We start from the raw sequence: 21649 nt of genomic DNA, 5'->3' as shown, positions 1-21649 counted from the left end.
TTCATGGAAGAGCCTGAAGTATAAATATAGATAAGAAAATGGCAGTAGCTGTTATATTTTGTTCTCTTATCTATGCTATATTCCTTAGAAAAGGAAGTGATGTTACTGAGTGGGACTGCCATAGCAATTATTTTTCTGGGGAGCCACTGAGCATCCCCAGGGAGAAAGACATCCAGACTGCAGGAAGAGCTAAGAAAGGCAGGAAAGGAAACAGAAACTCTGGCAAGGAAAGCACCAACAGTGGAGAGGAGAAAGTGCTTACAGAGACAGGCAGGCATGAGGAAATGCTTCTTTGGAGCAGCAGGGGACAAAGTTTACTTAGTCCTGCTGATGTAGCCTATTATGTTTTTTTTCTTTGGGGTTGAGTGAAGAGTCCTCGAACCGCTGCAAAATCTTCATGGATGGACAGGGAAAGTTGCAAACTGCTCCTTGGTGCTGGGATCCCACAGTTAAAAAACATACAATTAGTATTGTGTTTTAACACAATATGTATTAACTCAGGGAAAAACAGGAGCAAATTCCAGATAAACAGTAAGAATATCCACAGAAGAGCCACAAACCTTTACCTTCAGAAGTATTTTTCCCAAGGCTTCTGAATTAGGAAATTCCTACTTTTGTTTGCTGTTACAGGAGCAATCTGAAATCCTGATCAGACATCCTTCTTCATGCAGTACTGAATAAAAGGTGTCTGTCTCAGAAAATATAAATCCATGTAACAAGCAAGAGCCAGCACATTTGCTTTACAGTCTGATTTTTCAAATATGAAAAAAAAAAAAATTACATTATTAAAACACAATGCTTTTCACCAACACAGAACCATCTTGAAGAACAAATCAATCTAATCACTTTGTTGTTATTTATATTATTGTTTCTCATTTACAGGAAAAATGATCAGAAGAAGGACCATAAATCAACCATTTCAGGGTGATGGGAGGCCTTGTCCTTCTCAGATGGAGCAATTCAAACCTTGTCTAGTAAAACCTTGTTATCGATGGCAATATGGTCAATGGTCTGCATGCAAAGTAGAGGTAAAAGCCATAGGGGACTTTGAAGTTACGGAGCTTGTATAACTAGGCTCATTTGTGACAAGCTTGGATATCTGCTTCAAAGCAGTGTAACCAATTTGCTTCCATATCTCTTATACAAAAGGTGAAGGTTTATTCTTAGAGTTCATATTTGTCAACAGATATAACAATGCCCTACAGATATTCAAAGTATGAAGGTAAACTTTGGTAGCTGCACAGCATTTTTACTAGTAATCAAAATCCTTATAGTGTAAAAGTATATCTGTGGAAATAGATAAGCATCCTTAGTGAAAAAGCCTCATACTAGAAGAAATCTCCACTTGAGATACTATTGTGGTTTCAATTTAAAATCATAAGCTAGCTGAGTACTTTAACAGTGGTAGCAGCAGAATATTTTTTTAGTTTCAAAAGTAAAGAACAATGCCTTTTTCCTACTCAAATGAATGTCTGAGTAGTATAGTTAGGCAAAAAAATAATAGGAGATAATGACACACAGACCAGTTTTAGTCTTTTGGTACTGTCTCTGTCCAGCATCCATGTATTTCCTTCCACAGGATGCTCAGTGTGGAGAGGGGACACGAATGAGGAACATTTCCTGCGTGGTTTTTGACGGATCCACTGAAGATGTTGGTAAAGTAGTAGATGAGGAATTCTGTGGAGAAATAGAGCCTATTATAGATGGTAATAAGAAGATGGTGCTTGAGGAAACCTGCACTGTTCCTTGTCCAGGTAAGAAAGCTATTCAAATAAATGTTGTGTTTCAAGACTGGCAGGTATCCTTACTGTTATTGGTGCCTCAGTGAGCAGCAGGAAATAAAATCCTTTTCATGTGCTTTACTGATTTGACTAATCCATCAAATGACCAATAGAATTATGGCTTAAAGACAATATATTATTATTTGTTTAAATACCATTTTTTAAATAATATAAAATGCATCTCAGCCACAGTTTGTAACTAATATGAATGTATTTTTTTCATAATAATATTTTGAAATAAAACTCTTGAAGAAAGAATGCTGATATACAGCTATGTATTTGCTTTAAGCTTATAAGACCACATAACAGCTTTATTAACACTTTTAATGGTTGCTGAGAACACAATGTGTTTCATGGGTGTCTATGGAAATTAAGCTACGGAGTCTTATTTTTTTTGTTGTTGTTTAAAGGGGCTTTTCCAAATGAAAGCAATATTTTGATCTCTGAGAAAATTTGAGTGTCTCTAGTACTTAAACTCTGCGGACCTGACATTCACTGTTACTGCACGTTGACTGAATCCCCTCCTACTGACACTGCTACTGAGAAGGTTTAAGAGCCTATAGCACTATTTAATTTCTAGTAAAGCTCTTCCAGTTCATTTCAAATGCTTACTTGTAGAATTTTAAGTATATTTCTCTTGTTCAGCAGAGTCATTAGTGATGTGTCTTCAGAAGTAGTGATTAACTCCTTCAGTATTAATGTAGCTAACATTCTGTTCCAGTACTACATTCTTGTCCTTTTGCAACTCTCTTTTTTCTCAGAACAATTTTCCAATTAATTTCAGATTCATTTTCCAATACAAAGTACTTAAAAATGGAGAAGCTTCATACACTATATAGAATCTTTCATCTAGACTATACACAGCATTCCAACTGCATGATTTTCACATATTTCTACCTTTTAAATAAGAATTGGAAAAATAAAATGCTGTTATGCTTTGTTATTAGTCAAATATATATACAAAAAAGATGTTGCTTACTGCTTGATTTTAAATTTTGCTGAGCAGTAACCTGTTCTTCAACAATCTCACATTTAGCCAGTACAGATAACTGCCCTGTGGGGATGTGCTAATGACATGTTCCAACTAATGTTTCCAAAAATCACTACTTGCTTTCCTATTATGCATACATCAGTTCTTCAATTATTCATTTCTTCACATGCTTTCCTAATGTTAGCAAATAAAATACCTTCATTAATCAGGCATCTGGTCAACACAGTACTGATTGTATCTGTCATCAGTGTAATGCAAGGTAGCATGAATTTTTAATAGCTCTTTCACTGAAATAATGAGAACTAAGAGGTTTATTTATGAGTCTGTGTACAGTCTAGTTCCATTTTATACTGCAGTTTTAACAAAATGCTCTTTTTATGTTCTTCCTAAGATCTTCCTTAATGTTCTTTAGCCAAACTCACTAACTTATTTCACCAGTAGAATTTTATTTTTCAGTTTTATGCTATAACATCCTGCATCTCTCCATAGCATGGAATAGGCAGAATAGACACTTTAATTGCTTTCCCTTTTCCTTTTTGTATAAGTCATTTTTAAAAATAGGAATGAAAGCACCTAAAGTGGGAAAATTAATAAAAGGTTTTGAGGATTTGGTCTTTTTTTTTTTTTTTTCTAAGACATACTCATTGCCAAAACCTCTTCACATATTGGTTACTTTTCACCTTATAAAATTACTGCTTGACAGGGGACTGTTATTTGAGAGAGTGGTCAGAATGGAGCCTTTGTCAGCTAACCTGTGTTAATGGTGAGGATCTTGGCTTTGGAGGGATACAAGTCCGGTCTCGAGCAGTCATCATTCAGGAGTTAGAGAATCAGCATCTCTGTCCAGAACAGGCTTTGGAAACAAGACCATGCAATGGTAAGCACCAAAATACACATAAGACCATTACCCTTCCTGTAAGAAAAAAAAAAAATACAGAGCTACAGCAAGTTTGTTTTCTTTCTGCTGAGGTTATCAAAATTAGGAAAATATGGGAAATTATGGGAACAGAGAAATGCACTCAATTTTTTTGTTTTCCGAACAGAAAAACTTATGTTAACTATCACATGTTTCCACTTTAACCACTGTTATTTTTAATCCTTTTTTAATAATGAAATATCTTTGTGTGGTTTGGGGAAAAAAAATAATAATTGCCTTATCTTCTTGATAACTTCCTAATAAAAAAAAAGGTCTTTTAAGTTTTGATGCATAACTGAATTTAGAATTCTGTTTACCCTTTGAATTTTTGTTAATCACATGACAATGACTTTAGAAAGTATCCACCATACTGCTGGTTCTGGACAAAGTATCTAAGAAAAATCATTTCCTGTCCATTGAGATGCTAGACATATAGAGCAAAAAGGAATTTTATAAGTGAGCTCAGGTACAGAAAGATTTAAGACTGATTGTTTTATCCCAGAGAGGTGTACAGCAGAGCAGAGATGTGAAGCCAGATACAGCCCAGCCTACTTTACTATTCACTGGAGCAGTGACCGAAGCTCAGCTTACCAGGAAAGAAACCTGACTCTTAAATGGCTCTTGCACAACAGATGGGCCACAACCATTACAATGTCTGGAAATGTCTGTTTTGCCCATTAACTGAATTGGGTTTACTCCACATACAGTGTAATGAACATTATAGTTAGTGTCCAGAAGATGTCTGGTCTATCAGGTTATGTATCCACTATGTGCAGACCTCCATGTGTACAGTGTACCTTTCTAAGTTTCTGGGTGAGGGAAGGTCCCCGTAAAAAGCATTAAATTTAACACATCTGGTCTACTGATGAGCGTGGCCAGTGGTAGCCTAAAACCTTATCACCAACTTTCTTGAAAAGTAGATGTTCTCTTTGTAGATGGCCAGTGCTATGAATACAAATGGATGGCTAGCCCATGGAAGGGATCTTCTCGAACTGTGTGGTGCCAAAGATCAGATGGATTAAACGTCACAGGTAACTTCATTTTATATATACACAAAACCCTGGAAAACAAGTGGATAACACTTTTGTTTCCAATGAATGGAAGAAGAATCTGCTAAAAACACTCATTCTTGATATATGAATCAATATACTGTTGTTGAATCGTTATATTTTTGCATACTAAAGATGTCAGTTCTCTTCCAGAATTATACAGCATGTAATGGTAAAAGTAAATACAAATGTTGTTTTCTATATTGGACCTGAAATATTTTGTATTGTATATTTTTACAAGTCATTTACATGCATCTAAATTTAGGGTTTCACATTTCAAGACCTACAACAAGCAGAACTTTTACACAATGCATATACAAATGCAGAGAGAGAAAGAAAGCTTGATAATATCAGGCACATATCATATACCTCCTTATAATTACAAAATAACAGATTTTAATAAATATGCTGATATAAATGTATTACTTTACATTAATGACATAAATGTTTAGCAGGATAGTTCCATAGACAGCTCTTAGATGTAGTTACTTTTGATACAAGCCAAAGTACAAAACACAATAAATAAAGAATGACTGAGGTCTCTGAATTCAATAAATTCTTCATACACATTTATTTTTCAGAATTAGGGTTTTATTTAATGAGAGTTATGCATTTGTTGTTTAAATAGCTTTGATATCAACCAAGGTGATTGATTGTAAGTACATCCTCAATTCCAGCTATTGTCAGGTCAGTCAAAGAGGCTGAGCTCTAATGGATGGACTGCCAATACCATACTTCTTAATGATGGAATTCACTGCAAAAATCTGTTTTGTCACTGAAATAAAGCATTTGTATTATTTTTACAAGGTATTGAAATAATAGTTGATAGCCAAAAGTCTCTTTTGCAAGTGTCACCTTGTGCTGCAGAAATACTAAATGCATCGCACTGAATGAACGGGGCATTATTTATGTACCTTAATTGCTTCCTGCTTAGCTATGATGCTTATATGGTAAGTTAAACTTTAAGTCAGAATTTTTTTTGAGAGAGTAATATGTGATATTACTCTCTCAAAAAGAGAGAGTAATATGTGATCTATTAAATGTCCTATAGAATTTCAGAATAAATAGCATCTTGAAGATTATGGCTCTGAAATGTTAAAAAGCAGAATATATTTATAAATCACAGTCAGTCACATATAAATAATAGTTTGTTCTCATGTGACTGAATACAGCCACGTGATAAATTCCAGGAAAGAGAAATGTATGAATTTGTGTTACTGACAGATTTTTCATGATTCTCTCCTTTATAAGCATAAATAAATGGGTAAGTGGAACACATTCTTCTGTACTGTAAGTTCCATGAGTTTAGCAGTATTTAATTTAGTATTTAATATAGCCTCATCATTATTTTCTGATTTAAACATTTTTTTATTCTTCAAAATTCTTTTAATAAAAATGATAACCTGGCATTTATAAAACACAGCCATATGTGAAAAATAGGAATTATAATAATAATAATAACAACAATAATAATAATACATTACTCTTAGTTACCAAAGGAATATTATATCAGACTAACAAGGATATGGAAATAGCCTATTTACTAAGGAAAAGTAGTAGCTTTAGTTTATTTAGAATATCAGAGAAATATTTGATGAGCTATCCTGTGCATTTATAGTGGTCAGTTTTAAAGAGATGAAATTACAGAACATATAACAAACTATCAGAAAGACAGATTGTAACAGATTAAAACTGAGAAGAGAATGGCTGGTTGTGAGGGTAAGTTAACCTGCTTAGTCCAAAGTCTTACCTTATTAATTTAATTAAATGGCCCAAAGCATAGTTATAAAATATTTGAGAATATGTTCACCCCAGAGGAGGACTATAATATTATATGAAAAAGGTGGAAATACTATAAGAATGAGTAATAAAATAAGCTAAATATTATTAAGAAAAAGTACTAGTTCATATTCTTGCTACCTGCAGTTGGTGGGACCTTTGCAGAATACTATGAATATCTTGATCATCCATTTTCAGAAAAAGTGTTCAGAGAGAAACAGATGGGAAGAGGGAAAAAGATGGGAAGATCCTCTACTTTGAAACATACTTCATAGCTTTTTGTGTTAACAATAGGAACAAAAAACTGCCATAACTACATAGATGGAAAAAAGGATCTGAGAACCATACTAAATCCTCACAGGACTTCCTAGGCAGACAAATCTAGGTTCTATATTGTGTTCCTCTTTACTTTTTTTTTTTTTTTCCTTTTACTTTTTTTTTTTTTTTTTTTTTTTCCTGTATGTTTTTAAAGCTATGGTACCTTTCTGATTTGAAATGAAGACAAGTGGAAAATTCCAGAAACTGTAATCATCTGTTTCCATACAATGCAAAATATATTTCTGTTATATTCTTGATTGTTTTCAAACAAATCACTTAGGTATGATGTTCTGTGAGAACTTTTCTGAATTAAGTATATAATTGTTAAGCAGGTTGTAAATACACGTTTGTGTTTTTTTGTTTGTTTGTTTGTTTTTGAAAATGCTTTGTATAAACTGCAATATTTAAGAGATCAAACTAACAGGTACACATACATGATTGATTTAGATAGAAGTTACTTATTTTGATCTTGAATCAACACATTACTTAGATGACTTTACTTTAAGGCAGTTCTTTACTGCCTTATTGTTGTGCATCTGGCTTTAAGATAGTGTATTTTAATTTAGACATTATTATTATGCTGGTATTTTAATGCCTTTATTTATTTATTTTCTTGTATAATATTACTGTGCTGAATAGTTCTTTTTTACTTGAAGGTGTTGTTTCCCATGGGCGATGAAGCAACTCTTTCCTTCTTCAGCTTGCTTGGATGACTGATATTTTATTTCATAGATGCTCACAGGCATGTGATTTGTATGCTAGGATGTACAATTTTCCTTTCTGGGTGTGGGAAAAACTTACGTCAGCCAGCAGTTTACTTTGTTCTTCATCAGCCATCCTGTTAACACTTGGGTCTATGTAACCACATCTAACTGCATCTGCTATGGTTGTGACCTATCTCAGCTATCAGGATTTCATTATCATATCACACCAGTATAAAAAGGCAATTAATTTGGGAGATGCAGAATAAATTGTCCCATTGTAGTATAAATGTTAAAGTATGTAATACATATTCCTCTTCTGAAAGATAGAAGGAAAGCCAGGTACATTCAAACTGATTCTAAATATATTTTTAAGTCATTCTGGCTTAAATGATAGTGAAAGCCTGATTGTGTGCATTGGTCCATAACAATAACTACACTGTACATAAAGATGTAGCTATGAGAATTAGAATACTATAAAAAGGAAGAAAGTCTGCAAACAGTTATATCAGTACCATAGCATTCAGTGTGTGTTCTTTCTTTCTGAAAAAGCTCTCTTAGACTAGCATGGCTTCATAAGAGGCAAAGCTATAGCATGTGTAAAAGTGAGTAATGAGGAGCATCAGAAAACAGGTATCCATTCATAAACTGGATGAGTATTTTGTTTTCAGTTTGATAGGCAAATATATAAATAAAAGATATCCTTTCATTGTGGCACAGTTTTAATATGATAGTTTTAAGGAGGGACCTAGGAAACAAAAATGTTTCCCCGAGCACAAAACATTTAAACTTTTCTGAGCAACAGCAAATGAACAAAGGGGGAAAAAAAAAAAAAAAAAAAAAAAAAGTTCAGTTGCCAAATATTAGTTCTCTAAAATGCGCATGAGTGGAAATAAGTAAGCTGTATCCTTACTCTACCAATAAAATATTTCACCTAGAATTAAGAGTAGGACTCTAAAATTCAAATTAGTAATAAAATGGTAATCCATGACATACTGTAGCAAATAATAACATCAGTAATTTCATCAGTGGAGAGGTGTTACCATGTCAAAATATGATTTTCTGTCCTACAGGGGGCTGTTTAGTGATGCGCCAACCAGATGCTGACAGGTCATGTAATCCACCGTGCAGTCAACCCCACGCTTACTGCAGTGAGGTATGTGCTACTGCATTGGAGCATTAAACACCCCCATGAGGGCTTCCCACACCCTGCATTTTAAAGATTGCGCCAATAAAAAGTATTTTCAGAGATTCTGCTAATCGTTATTTGTTAAAATCAACCTCAGACCAATTTCCACCTTTCAATTAAATGTTGAATAATCTCTGTTGATTTGGTGCAATCCTGCATAAAAATATATGAAGAGGTACTCTCCAGGCTAACAGGCATCAAAACAGTCTTCTCTTCCAGTCATCCATGTTGTTATGCCTTATAGCTCACAGGAAACTGTTTTTCTGCTACACAGTGTAAAACACTTGTTCCCTACAGACTAGAACGTGCAGTTGTGAAGATGGATACACTGAAGTAATGTCCTCTGATGGCACACTCGAACAGTGTACTCTCATCCCGGTGGTGGTGATCCCCACCATGGAGGACAAAAAGGGAGATGTGAAAACCAGTCGAGCTGTGAACCCTACCCAGCCCTCCAGTAACCAGTCAGGACGAGGAAGGACCTGGTTTCTACAGCCTTTTGGGCCAGGTGAAGTCATGCAATGAGCAGTTCATAATGCTAACTACTGCTGCAGGGCCTGGCATTTACATTTTTGTGGTGCCAAGGAAGGAAACAAAAATCCTTAAATGTTCATTTAAGAAGACGGGCATCTGCCTTGACTGAAAACAGAGGAAGAGCCATAAGTAAATCCCTACCCTTCTCAATATATTTAATGACATCTTGTATTACAGAACATTTCTTTTAATCTCTGCTACTTAAAATTCACAGAGTCTATTTGAAATTAGAAATTTGTTGATTTCAAAAGTGCAAGCCAGGATACTTGATTATGCTATCATAATAATGCTGTTGAAAAAGGAGTGAGGAGGCTCTGAAATCTGTAGAGGATAAGGGCTGCTTGAAGTTTGCTGTCGCGCCAAGAATTGCAGGGAAACAATCAGTATAGATATGGTAATGCTTTTCTTCCATATCCATATCTAAACTAATTCATGTTAGACAAAAACTGGCCATAATCTTGATATTTAGCATAGACACGCTCTAAATCACTATAGGCAACATTTGCTCATATGATTGACTGTGTTCTTCAGAGCTGAGCAAGCACTTGAGTGGTAAGAAATATATTGACAGTTATCTCACTAAAAAATACTTGATAAAGTCCATCATGTAATCAAATTTCAGTAAATATTTTCTGATACTAACACTGATATAAATAAAACTTTCATAAAATATAAATTACATAGAGCTAAATATCCTTCCACACTTGTGTCTTAGTATTTATTTCTTACTGAAACTTTTGTGAATGTTTGAATTCTGAAGATTGAAAACAGCATCTTTACACGCATAATCCCTAAAATGCTGCAAGTAGAGAACTGCAGCAATACTTCCAATAGGGAGATTAAATCATGTTTGGGTTAGAAGTACTTCAGTTAGGTCCCATTAGTCCTAGTAATATTGACTGCTTTTTGTACTGTGATACTATATTTGATACCTGCGATAAAATGGTCTTTACTCCAACTAGTTAGTACTTTAATCCACAATAAAAAAGAAAACTGAACTTTTCTGGTCCTCCTGTAAAAAAGTAACATCTTACCAAATATGCTATTTTTTTTATTCACTCTAGCTAACTCCACTTAAAAATGCCATAGGGTGGACTGTAGCAGTAGGAGTGCTGACAATAACCAAATGTCAGATAGTTTCCTTTAACTACATAGAACGAGGATGCTCAAGTCATCTAACACATGTTTTTTGGAACAAGGAATGGTTGACAGATTTCATGAAACCTCACCAATTTTCCAGTAATTCCTGGTTTGAGTTAGGAAGGAGATGAGACATAGCTCAGCTCATATATAAACAACAGTACTAAATAGAACTAATACCTCCAGTGAAGGTATGAGCAAATGTGTAAGACAGTAAACATTTGGCACTTCAGACGAAGTTTTACACTTGATTGTTTCCATTCCAGGATTAGGTAATTATGAAAAGGTTTTGGTTTACTCTACTGTGATTATTCCTCTTCATGCAGTTACTAAGTCTAGGTTTAGAATAGTCTTAAATAGTTTTAAAGTCTTTCACACTCTTTAACATATTATATTGCAGTTCCAGAAAGGAAGGTATTTAGACTGTCCTTGGTCTGTGCTGATATATTACCCAAAGCAGATGAGTTTGAGACACCCATTCCCTCATATACTTAGAAATAATCCATCCCAGGGGAATTGAGAGTGCCTGGGTTAGATGCATGTGCTTGCATAATATGAATGACCTCATTAACAGAGTTCCCTGTTTTGACAAAATTAAATAAATCTATACACAAAATAATGTCAGTCTTCTTTCAAGGAGATAATACAAGCATACAAACAGAATACATGTTAAAACAAACAAACCCAGAACAACCCCAAACCCATTACATTTACCAATGGAAATAAACCAAGGAGGGAAGAAAATTACCTATTTAGAAGTACTGAAGTCTAAATTCCTCTTATTCCTACTATCATATCAGTGGATATATCAGGTCAAATCTATTGTTTAATCCATCTTTAATGGATCAGTTATTTCCACTATATGAGTTATAATGTTATTAGTTTGATGAGTATAATGAAGCTAAAATGTTTTTATATTAATCTTAACCAAGTTGTTCATGACTGTTAGAGAACAGAAAGCCTGAAATTAACTGCACAGCAATAGAGGTGAATACTGAATGAATACCGATGAATACTGTGAATCTGAACAAAGCCAGTCTGCATGACTTTTGTTCTTATTAAATTGCAGAAACATCAGCTGCATTGGTTATGTCTTTTTTGGTTCTACAGAGGTATCAGGAAGCAATAAGTATTTGGTCAGAAAAAGAGTAGCTGCGTTTGCTTACTGTGATGTTGCAAATATACACATGGCTTCATGGAATAATGATTTTGCCCCTTGCAAATGAAATACTTCAGCTTTTAATGGAATTTTCAAGGCAGTGCAACAAGGCTAGCAAGTCCCATGTAAAAGCATATTTTCAAAAAGCAGTTTAGCAGCGTGTAAAATTAGCCACATAAAAGTAGGGAGTCAAACAGCATGCTCTAACCTTGGGTTGCTCATTTGGGGTTCAGAAAGGGAAACAAAAACAAAAACAAACAAAAAGACAAAGTCACACGATTCTTCCCTTAGATTTCCAAGGATAAGCATCTAGGATCAAGGCAAACAGGAGAGTGGGGATGTATACCTCAGCCTGCAGAGACATCATGTCCAAAATACAAACTGCACAGGCAGCACATAAGTACGGTCCTTGTTAGAAACAGACTGTCGCTTTATTTCTGAGCATGGGTTGTCCTTTTTGGTAATGTTTGGCTTGTTCTGTGAGGGGAAGTTGTATAACAACAAAACTTGCATTTGGTATAAGAAGAAATTGAAAAATTATTACTTTCTGCTTTGGTGAAAATTGTGTATGTGCAGCTAAGATTTTGATGAGGTAAAACAAGCATTAAACATATTTTAAAATGTAAAATTAAGTAGCTACAAGAATGAAAGTAGCAGACAAACTATTTCCAGAGGTAGAATGGAAAGTGTTAAAAGCATAAATGATCTCTAGGCTGACATGCTGCATTGCCATCCTGCTGAAGGAATTGCCTGTTACCACTGGGCCCAGGGACTGGGTTCCTTGGGTCTCTCACTTGCTGCCACGCTGCCTCTGCCCCACATCTCAGCTCCGTTTGGATTTTCCAGACTTCAGCTGAAAAGCAGAACAGAAGTACACAGAAAAGCTATTGCTCAGTTGTTTAATAGTATTAAGCTATAATTGCTTGTGAAGACATTTATTATGGGTTATAATTTAATAGTATTAAGCTATAATTGCTTGTGAAGACATTTATTTTGGATTATAAAAGTATTTCTATACCATATCAGAACTAATAATTCAACAAGACTAACTCAAACACTACTGACTAACATTCATTCCTTTTAGATGGGAGGCTGAAGACCTGGGTTTATGGTGTAGCTGCTGGTGCATTTGTTTTACTCATCTTTATTGTTTCTATGATCTATCTAGCCTGGTGAGTTCTTTAATTATTTACAAGCAAGCAGTCCCACACAGACTGTAATGCAAACATTTATATATGCAGCTGTAGCAACTGCAGGGTCTTCTGTGAACTGTGATGTTTAAATTCCCATGTTCTTTTGTCCAAGCTGAGGTTCATGAACTCTGATTGTAGCCCAGATGATGGATAAACTGACAGACTGTCTTGAGGTCAGGAGAACTTCTTGCAAATACGTCATATCTCAGTGTATAGCTTATTTTTGCTTAGTTTATCTCTGTTAAGAATGACTGTACTGTGTCCATGATAATTTCATTGTAGCTGTATCAGAAAGTGAAGAGAAAAATAGCAAGAAGGAAATTTAATAACCAGGCAAGTCTGATTTGATATTTGACAGGATATAGAGATATACAACCACAATAAGGCTGGAAGTTTTCTCATGTGTTTTTCATAGATGAAATCATATTCTGTTGAAAATCTTATTGGCTGAGTAAGTGAATTTTTTTTTTTTTTTTTTTTTTTTTTTTTTTGCAAAAGCAAGTAATTTTTGAGAATGCTCTCCCTGAAGTTTTTTGATCCTGTTTGGAATTTCTGATTCAAATGACTGTGAAGGTAGAAGGTGAGAGAAGTATGGTCTTAGACAGCGGGCTCTTGGCTGTACTGCATAGGCAGCATTTGGGGGACTTCTGGATTTGTTATTTGTTTAGTAAATGTTCCCCCAAATCTCACTTATCTGTAAGTAAGGAAGAAAATATTGTATTTTCTGAGGGAAAGAAAATCCATTAGCCTACAGCTCCACTGCAGATTTGTCAGAATGAGGCCACTGCAATCCCATATTTTGGAAACAATGGTTTTGATTTGAGCAGTCTGATTGATATAGCTGAGATAAACTTTTTGGAAAACAATGAGGATACAGAGGCCCAATTTAAAGAAATGCTTGTAGTATTGTCTAAAATAAGTCAAGAACTAAAGCTCACATAATCTAACTAAAGATAAAATGAATATATTACACATTTTTCTTTGGCTTGGTGACTTTTTAAAACTATGGTAAACGTATTGGAAATACTGCTGGATTAAAATCAAATTCAAAGCTAGACAGGGAAGGATTATGGCTCAAAACCATATTCCTTCTAATTGAGAATTGAGATTTTAAAATCTAGAATTACCTTTAGTTACTATAGAGAGTATAATGACATAAAACTAATTACAAGATGGAACTTTAAGGAGGAAACCCTTGATATGACAAGAGAACTTAAGATTTGAATCACATAATTTATAAGAACCTGATTGCTGCTTTGATACATGACCAAATATTGCTCTGGGCTTTTCTGAAAACTGTCTGATCTTGCACAATTATGTGCCAAGGATTTCACCAAAGTCATGTCAGCACCCTAACAGCCTGTTTCCGGACAACTGAGCTTTGAATTAGGTGTTGCTTTTAGTTGATAAAGAGATAATTGTTGATTCAAGTGAAGGTTTTAGGTATGTAGCTTTTACAAATGAACAACTGAATGCATTATCTTAAAATGACACAGTCATCTTTCATTTAAGAATGAAATCCATCATTTCTATGTCATCAGTTTCTTGTTCTATTTACAAATTATCTTATTGTTTCAGCAAAAAGCCAAAGAAGCCTCAGAGAAGGCAGAACAACCGACTGAAACCATTAACCTTGGCTTATGATGGAGATGCAGATATGTAGAATATAACTTCTCATGGTGACAAATGGAGTCTTAATTATTGGATTGGAATCAGAAGGTATCCAAAGCCACAGGGATTTTCTATGGAGTGGATTAAGTGTTTTGAATTCTTTTTTTTTTTTCTTTTTTTTTTAATTCTTTCTTTTTGGTAACTGCACCACGGAGAAAGACAGGTGGATTTCATAATGTCTATGGATATTCAAGGTATTATTGCTTTACTTTAGACCATCAGCACTGAGAAATCTGGCAGAATCATGTTAATAGACACTGCAGTTGGAGATTTTTGTGGTCTTTCCTCAATCTTACAAGCTATAAGCACCGCTTCTGTCTCCAGAATACTGTAGCTGACATTGTATTAACAGTTGAAAGCCCCTGCAACATTAACCAAGTATAATCAGTACGCATGAAGACTTTGTACCAAGCTGTCTATGACTCTTTATATTCAAGCATAACATATATACTCAGTTGAACCATATGTATTACTCTACCAGATTATATACTTGTTAAAGAGCATTTTAGTGCTTAATACAAAATTAACTTTTAACTGAGACTAACCCACGAGCAAGTTCAACAGTCTGGCAGTTGATGATAACTTGTGTTAACCTGCATTTCAGAGGGCAAAGACTCACTTGCAAAATTCTGTCCTGTTATCACTCCAAAGTATAAAGGCCTCACGTATACATCCAGAAAGGAGGCGTTCTCAGATTTTCTAGCAGTTGCTGTCTGGAAAAAAAGAATACCCATTGTAAATGTTACAATACGTTTCTACTTTCTCTAACTCAAACTGTTGCCTGCATCTTTTTTGCTACATGTAAGGCAATTTTTTGCACTATATTAGTGCAGCATGATATGCACTTAACTAGTATTGCCATAGAAACCGCCTCTTTTCAGAAAGGATGATGATGTATCTTGTGCAAGGAGTGTCAAGTAGACTGGTCTTGAATCCTGAAGAGAGTAGCGTTCAGTTTGGACTGCAACTGGATGGAATCGGCTAAAGACGTGTACTGCATACACCATGTCTCGTCACAGCGGCCATTTGTAGTCTATGTCATGGCAGTAATACAAGTGTCTAGTTTCTTGCCCCATCTACCTATACAAGTATAGATTGTTCTGCTGGTTTCTAATTGTACTTTGAAAACTGTTTATGACTAGATTTTTTATATTTGTTAACTTTGTTAGAAAAAAAAAGAAAAAGAAAAGCAGTTGCCCTCTAATCTTGAGTGACATACTTACTGTCTAAAAAGGTATTCTGATTGTTTGTTCAACTAAAAGAAAAAGGTTATGCTTTTTTTTTCTTTCACTAATGACAGCATTTTCACTGTTGCTGACAGTGCAATACTCAGAGCCCTTTTTTTTTTATCTTTTCTAATTAGGATAATTGGATAGACTCTTTTAATTATTCAGTTAAACTCTTGAGTGTACTGGCAAGTAAACAGTAAGATAGTAGTTTTGCCATTTTAATAGTCATAACTTTTTTTAAAACTCCGGCAGTATAAAAGCTCACTGTTAACCTCTCCCATGCTTATGGCATTTCAGTGTTACGCTTCTGACAGGAAGCTTATTGACTTGCCACTGTATCTACATGCCTCTAACAGATGTGATTCATGACCTGAGAAGGGTTATTCTCATAAAATGGCTTCTGTGTGTAGCCTGACGCAAACATATAAGTGACTGTGCCACTATTAAGCAATACAATTACAAAATTTTATCAGGCAACCTGTCAAAAATAATCAAAAATGTAAAGCTCAGTATTAGGTTCTCAGGTCTTTTTTATAACCTAAACCATTTCTGCCTACTCATCGCACTATGTACTCAAGAAGCACCAGTCTTTGCACACTGAATAAAACTGTAGCTTTGCAAACTTTGGCCAGTATTCACTGAAATCAATGACAACTCTCATTTATGTCAACAGATAACATCAATCTTTAAAATTACCTACTTTTATTCCATATAGAACCAATGTTAATTTTGTGCAATGTCCAAGAAAAAGTATGGCCCTACTTTAACTAAGCTAACTTACCTTACCAGTGTGGTGTTACTGTAAAAAGAAAATGATCTTACTGCCACTGCATAAGTACTTGTCTGAATGGGAATAATAAGCAGAGAGGAATGATAGTAAAAATCTTTTGTACATGTTTATTTTCTCATTTTACACCTTGAACCACAGCTGGTGAAGTGCCATGGCCCCCTACCTCAGCAGTGGTTCATTCACATATGTGTTGCAGAACTGGGGGCTTCAGTCTTACATTTCTCTGTAAAGATCCATAGGAAAGAAAAAAAGAAAAACAAATCTTCATGTATTTAATTATTTCAGCATTCCTGAGTAGGAAACAAGAAAAAACTGTTTGATTCCTATTTTATCAGACATGCAAAAAATAAGACAAAAAAGTTGTAAAGTTTTAAAGAATAGTTAAAATGTGGAAACAAAAAGCTTTATCATTATTTCTGTACTTTAAAAGTCTGATTTTGTGTTGTCAAATGGTATTGAACTAATAGTGAATTGAGGAAACAGGGTTTCTTTCATTGGCAATGAGACAACTTTATGCATTATACAGGCTGGTTTTAGCAGAAGCTGTTGTCTAGTTTTTACCTTGAAGATTTCTATGCCCAAAATCTAAGTTAATAAAATGAAGCTAAAGGCATACCTGTTTCTCCCTAAATAGTACTTAAAAATAAAGAAAGGGATAGGAGTTTATTTAAATATGTTTGGCCTTTGCAATCCATGCAAGTATTTTAGTATGCATCACATTTTATATCTGATCAGCGAATTTTGCTGATGCACATCTGCATCATACTAGTGCTGCATTTAAAATATATAGTGCATTTTTTATCTCTATTATTTATGAACAAAGTGCACAGAAACTTGAAGCCAGAATGGCTTCCCTCTTTATCAAGAAAAAAAAAAAAAAAAGGCTATAAAGAGGGCTGAAATTGTATGTAAAGCTAGAAGTTGCAAAGGTGACTAAGCCCCTTAGCACTGACACAGAAATAAATAATAGGTGAGCTATCAGTACAGAATGAAAAGCAATTTGCTTTAAAAATCAGAGTGTTTCTACAAATCCAGTGCCTAAAGCAGCCACTACCGTAGATTGTTAGTTTGTGAAAGTAACGTTTCCAGTGATCAAATAAATCATTCAGAAAATAGCAAAGTAGACATTTTCCTGTTGATGTGGTGGTTTGTATTTTCCTTTTTAAATCTGTAGTTTCTAGATTGCTGTGTCTGCTTTGAGTCCTGGAGCAGTTCCTTTTTGAAGCTTTGGTGCAACTGCACAAGCTTGTTTATATTTAGTATAAAGTATCCATTTTGAAGCTCCCTTCCTCCTGTCAAAATGTAATAAAGTTTGTTTTCCAGTATTACAATCGGAAGAGACCAATTTAAAAACTCTGTGTATAAATCACTGTAAAATATACCTTGAATTAAATGGAAATCTGTCTTTTTACCTTTATGTAAATTGTGGTCACCCAAAGTTAAGAGTTTATTTTGCCTAACTTAATTTACTTGAATATTTATTTTGTAGAACAAGGAGGCAGCTGTCTGAGGAATGTTTACTTTTTTTTTTTTTTTTGTTATTGTTGATTTGTAAATTGTGTAATGCATTTTTATTTTTTAAATTATATACATTTCTTTTTTAAAGCACAAAATGTTTACGTACAACTGCAGATTTGTGTGTATTGTCACTAAGCTTTATTCAGTTAATACAGATGACATGAAAATGTAACAAGTCTTACATTTTCATCTGGGTTATTTTTACATAACTGATGTATTGCTGACAATAAATATAAACACAAAATCATTTCATGTCTTTTTTTTTTTTTTTTTTAGTGGATGAAGTATACTGTTCTGGGATAGAGCAACAATAAAAGCTATCCAAAAAGCCAAGATATGACCACCTTTTAAATAGTCTTATTTTTTTGAAAGAAGTTGGTAAAGTACTTTCTTTAAAATAGTATTTGTCTTAAAAAAGAAAGAAAAATACTTTCTGATATACGATCAAAGCCCATTCCTGCAGTCCTTGTTCACATAAAAGTTTACAATGCATATTTACTTGATCAATATATGTATATCCAATAAATCAATAGTATATATTTACATGCCAGTTCTATATGCCAGACTTCAGTCCAATTTTATTAATTACCTCCCCAGTAACTCTTTCATGCTAACCCTAAACAGGTTTCAACCCAACTTTGAGAGCACACAACTCTGATTTTAGAGGCGTATCAGAATTTCCAAAAGTTCCTACTATCTACATTATTTTCTTTTGCTGGAATCTACAGAAGCATTAGAAATTGTCTTTCCATCTGCAATTTAATAAATGAAGATTTTAAGTCATTTAAAGCTGTTCAATTCAGTACAGACAGAATTCTACAAACAGTTAAAAAATAATACTTGGAAGACCAAGAATAAAATTCCCGTTTCAGCTCTGTGGAAGAGAATTACCTATTGTATGCTAAGATCATAAGTTCTTCACATTCAGTAACGACAACTTGTAATAGGACTTTGACAATTGGTTGCAAGACTTCAAAAGTAATGGCTTACGGACTGGGGTTTACAGACTTTACAGACTGGAATTTTCCTTTATGTAAAAAATAGAATATAATTTTCCAATACAAGCATAATGAAAGAAGATGAATAAATATCTAAGTCAGAATGCTTACATAAGCACTATGCATAATTTAGCCTTCTAGTAATGTAAAGATCAACAGTAATGAGTCAAAAAAATTGTCTCGCTGAAACAGTAATAAGCATAAGCAGCCGTTCAGGATCTGTCTGGCATCGGTAATCACAATTTGGCAATGTAAAAGGTTATTTCTGAGTCTTCTAGTTGTTTTATTAGGCATACCAAAGCTGAATATGTATCCAAATAGCAGCTAGTGGTCAGGCAGATGAATGAACAATTTGAATTTTTGGAGTGGGAAAAAATGGGCTTGGGTGGTGGGGTGGGGGTCGGGGGGATCTTTGTTTCTACTTGACTGCTTATGTTTTGACAGAAGGAGTATGTGAGTTATTTTGCTTACCCTCATTTGGGCAGTGCCACTGGCCATGGAGAGTGTTGGTATTTGGTGACATGCTAGTGAAAAATCTCCATGCTTGCAAAAACTGGCATCCTGCCTAAGTCCTGTTTTGATCTAAAAAGCTGAGAGGCTTACTGTGAGGCACACATTGACAGATGTCTTGTGTTCTTAGGTTTTGTCTTGTGTTCTCTGCTGTCAGGCACCTTTGCACTGGGAAAGGGTTGAGTACTGTGAGAGCGCAATGGTCTCTGAGTGGCAGGGGGTTAGCACTGGTCTGCTGCTACTCATGCATGGCCATGCCTTAAATTGACCCTTTCAGCCCCATGTGTAGCCATTTCCACTATTAATACCCTGAGCTGCCTTGACAAGCTGATACTGTTGGCTGCTGCCTAATGCCCTTGGCCCTGCTGGGGATGCCTTGGTTAAGGTGTGCTGAAAAGGACCTGGGGGTGGGGGAGGTTTCTGGGGAATAGCACACTTGACCATGACTCTATTGCTGATCCTGGCAGTGAGGGAGGTAATTGCACATGCGGCTACATTAGCAAGAGCTTGAAAGCTTGAAGGAGATCATTAGTCCCCTCATGTCAGCCCTCAAAAGGCTCTGTGGAGAGCCCTGTGTATAGTTTGGGGTGCCCAGAACAAGGGAGAGACCAGCAAGCTGAAGAGATGGTCAGGGACTAGGGCACGCAGTGCACATGGAATCCCCAAGGGGATGAAAAGGTTTAGCCTGCAGAAGAGACCTAGTTGCAGTCCTCCTCTACGCAGAGAGGGTCTTAGAGAAGATGGAGCCAAACTCATCCCAGAGTGGCACACACAGCTTCCAAAAACCTCTCTTCAGATTGTTCTTCCATTTCTGGACATTGCTGTCTTTTGAAGCCACACATTTGTCATTATTGTACTGGAATAGTCTTGAGATGATGTGGAGGCAGGTCATTCATATTATTGACAAAGAAAATTGTGGCTAGACTTCCTAAGTTGATTCAATCATTTCACTTGAGATGTAGTGTCATTTTAATGACACAGACTGATAGACGTAGTGTCATTTTAATGATACAGAATCATTTTAATGGCTCAGAATCATTTTAATAGCCTAAACTAACTCATTTATATAACATTTGGGCCACCAAAGTGGAGTGTTACATAATATATGTTGCTTCCACATTAATAATCCAATTTACTTTAACAGTAACAGCAAGAATTGGGCCACAAGTGCTCTTATATCTGAGGACTCTCAATCACTTAGTGCCTCTTGTTTCTGAGTATAGCTCTCTGTGGGATTCCTGAGTGCAGGACTGCTTAGAGGAGATGTCAAGGAGTAGGTGGCCTTTACTCTTTTGTTTGTTGTGGGGCCAGCATGGAGCCAATCTGCCAGGGTATTGCCTCTTCATTGCTTCCTCAAGATCTCAGCTGTCCTGGCTTTTGCTGCTAAGTGGTAAATGGTTCTGGTGTGCATCATTTAGCAGTAGTTAATGTTTTCCTGCTGAATATTTGAATGCCTTTATTTAGTATGGTTTCTTTTCACATGTCTTGAAATAGCCCTTGCAGCTGTCCCTGAAGTGTTTTGCCATCTGTGGGTTGCTGTATTTTTAATAATCTTTATCACAGTAGGGTGTTCTTTTGACAGTGAAATGGGTGGATTTCCTGTTAGAAAAAGTAGGAGTGTTTTTCTGTGGAAAATAGTGCAGAATGCACAAATGCTAATAATAGATTTGTCAGTCTGAGTAGACCGTCTTTTCCAAACTGCCTGTCAGCAATTTCAGTGAAGTTTACAGGTGGTGTCATTACAGGGATCATCTTTCCTTAATCACATGGTGACAATGACCAGTGTAGTGACCATCATAGCAAACTTTTCAGATATATTTCTCATTCATGCTACACAAATTAATTCCAAACTGCTGACTGACTTTACTGAAGCACCGCGGTCCACAGGTTTTAAACTAACCATTTCAGCCATAACAACAAAATCAGGTTTATGGCACCTTGATATTTGTAATCATCATCTGAGGGCATATGAGGTAAACAACATGTAGAGTGTGTAAGAAAAAATGCTCTGCACGTCATCACTATAATGAAGCTAAAACTTCAGTGGTCTATGATCATGGCTATTACTGTTTTCCATATTCAAAAAAAATCACATTTCAAACAGTTCAAAGTTAAGCTTGTTTAATTATTACTGTGTGTTTATGCATTCACAAATCCTTTATCTTCTCAGAGAAAGTCAAGAT

At 35.2% G+C, this 21649-nt stretch overlaps 1 protein-coding gene across 1 annotated transcript in view; it reads left to right on the top strand.

Annotated features, from left to right (window-relative positions):
• The window catches only part of THSD7A (thrombospondin type 1 domain containing 7A), a 286485-nt gene extending 268280 nt beyond the window's left edge, over positions 1–18205 (top strand). The window contains exons 22-29 of the mRNA XM_084510995.1: positions 883–1028; positions 1580–1754; positions 3476–3649; positions 4624–4719; positions 8609–8691; positions 9022–9232; positions 12642–12729; positions 14329–18205. Coding sequence (XP_084367121.1) covers positions 883–1028; positions 1580–1754; positions 3476–3649; positions 4624–4719; positions 8609–8691; positions 9022–9232; positions 12642–12729; positions 14329–14413 — 1058 coding nt within the window. The 3' untranslated portion in view covers positions 14414–18205. The remainder of the gene's footprint in view (positions 1–882; positions 1029–1579; positions 1755–3475; positions 3650–4623; positions 4720–8608; positions 8692–9021; positions 9233–12641; positions 12730–14328) is intronic.
• The last annotated feature ends 3444 nt before the right edge of the window (positions 18206–21649 follow it).

The sequence above is a fragment of the Aythya ferina genome (genome assembly GCF_964211825.1).
Source record: "Aythya ferina genome assembly, chromosome: 2".
Lineage (NCBI taxonomy): Eukaryota > Metazoa > Chordata > Aves > Anseriformes > Anatidae > Aythya > Aythya ferina.
The sequence above is the reverse complement of the archived record's forward strand: the minus strand, read 5'-3'. Positions and strand labels throughout refer to the sequence as shown.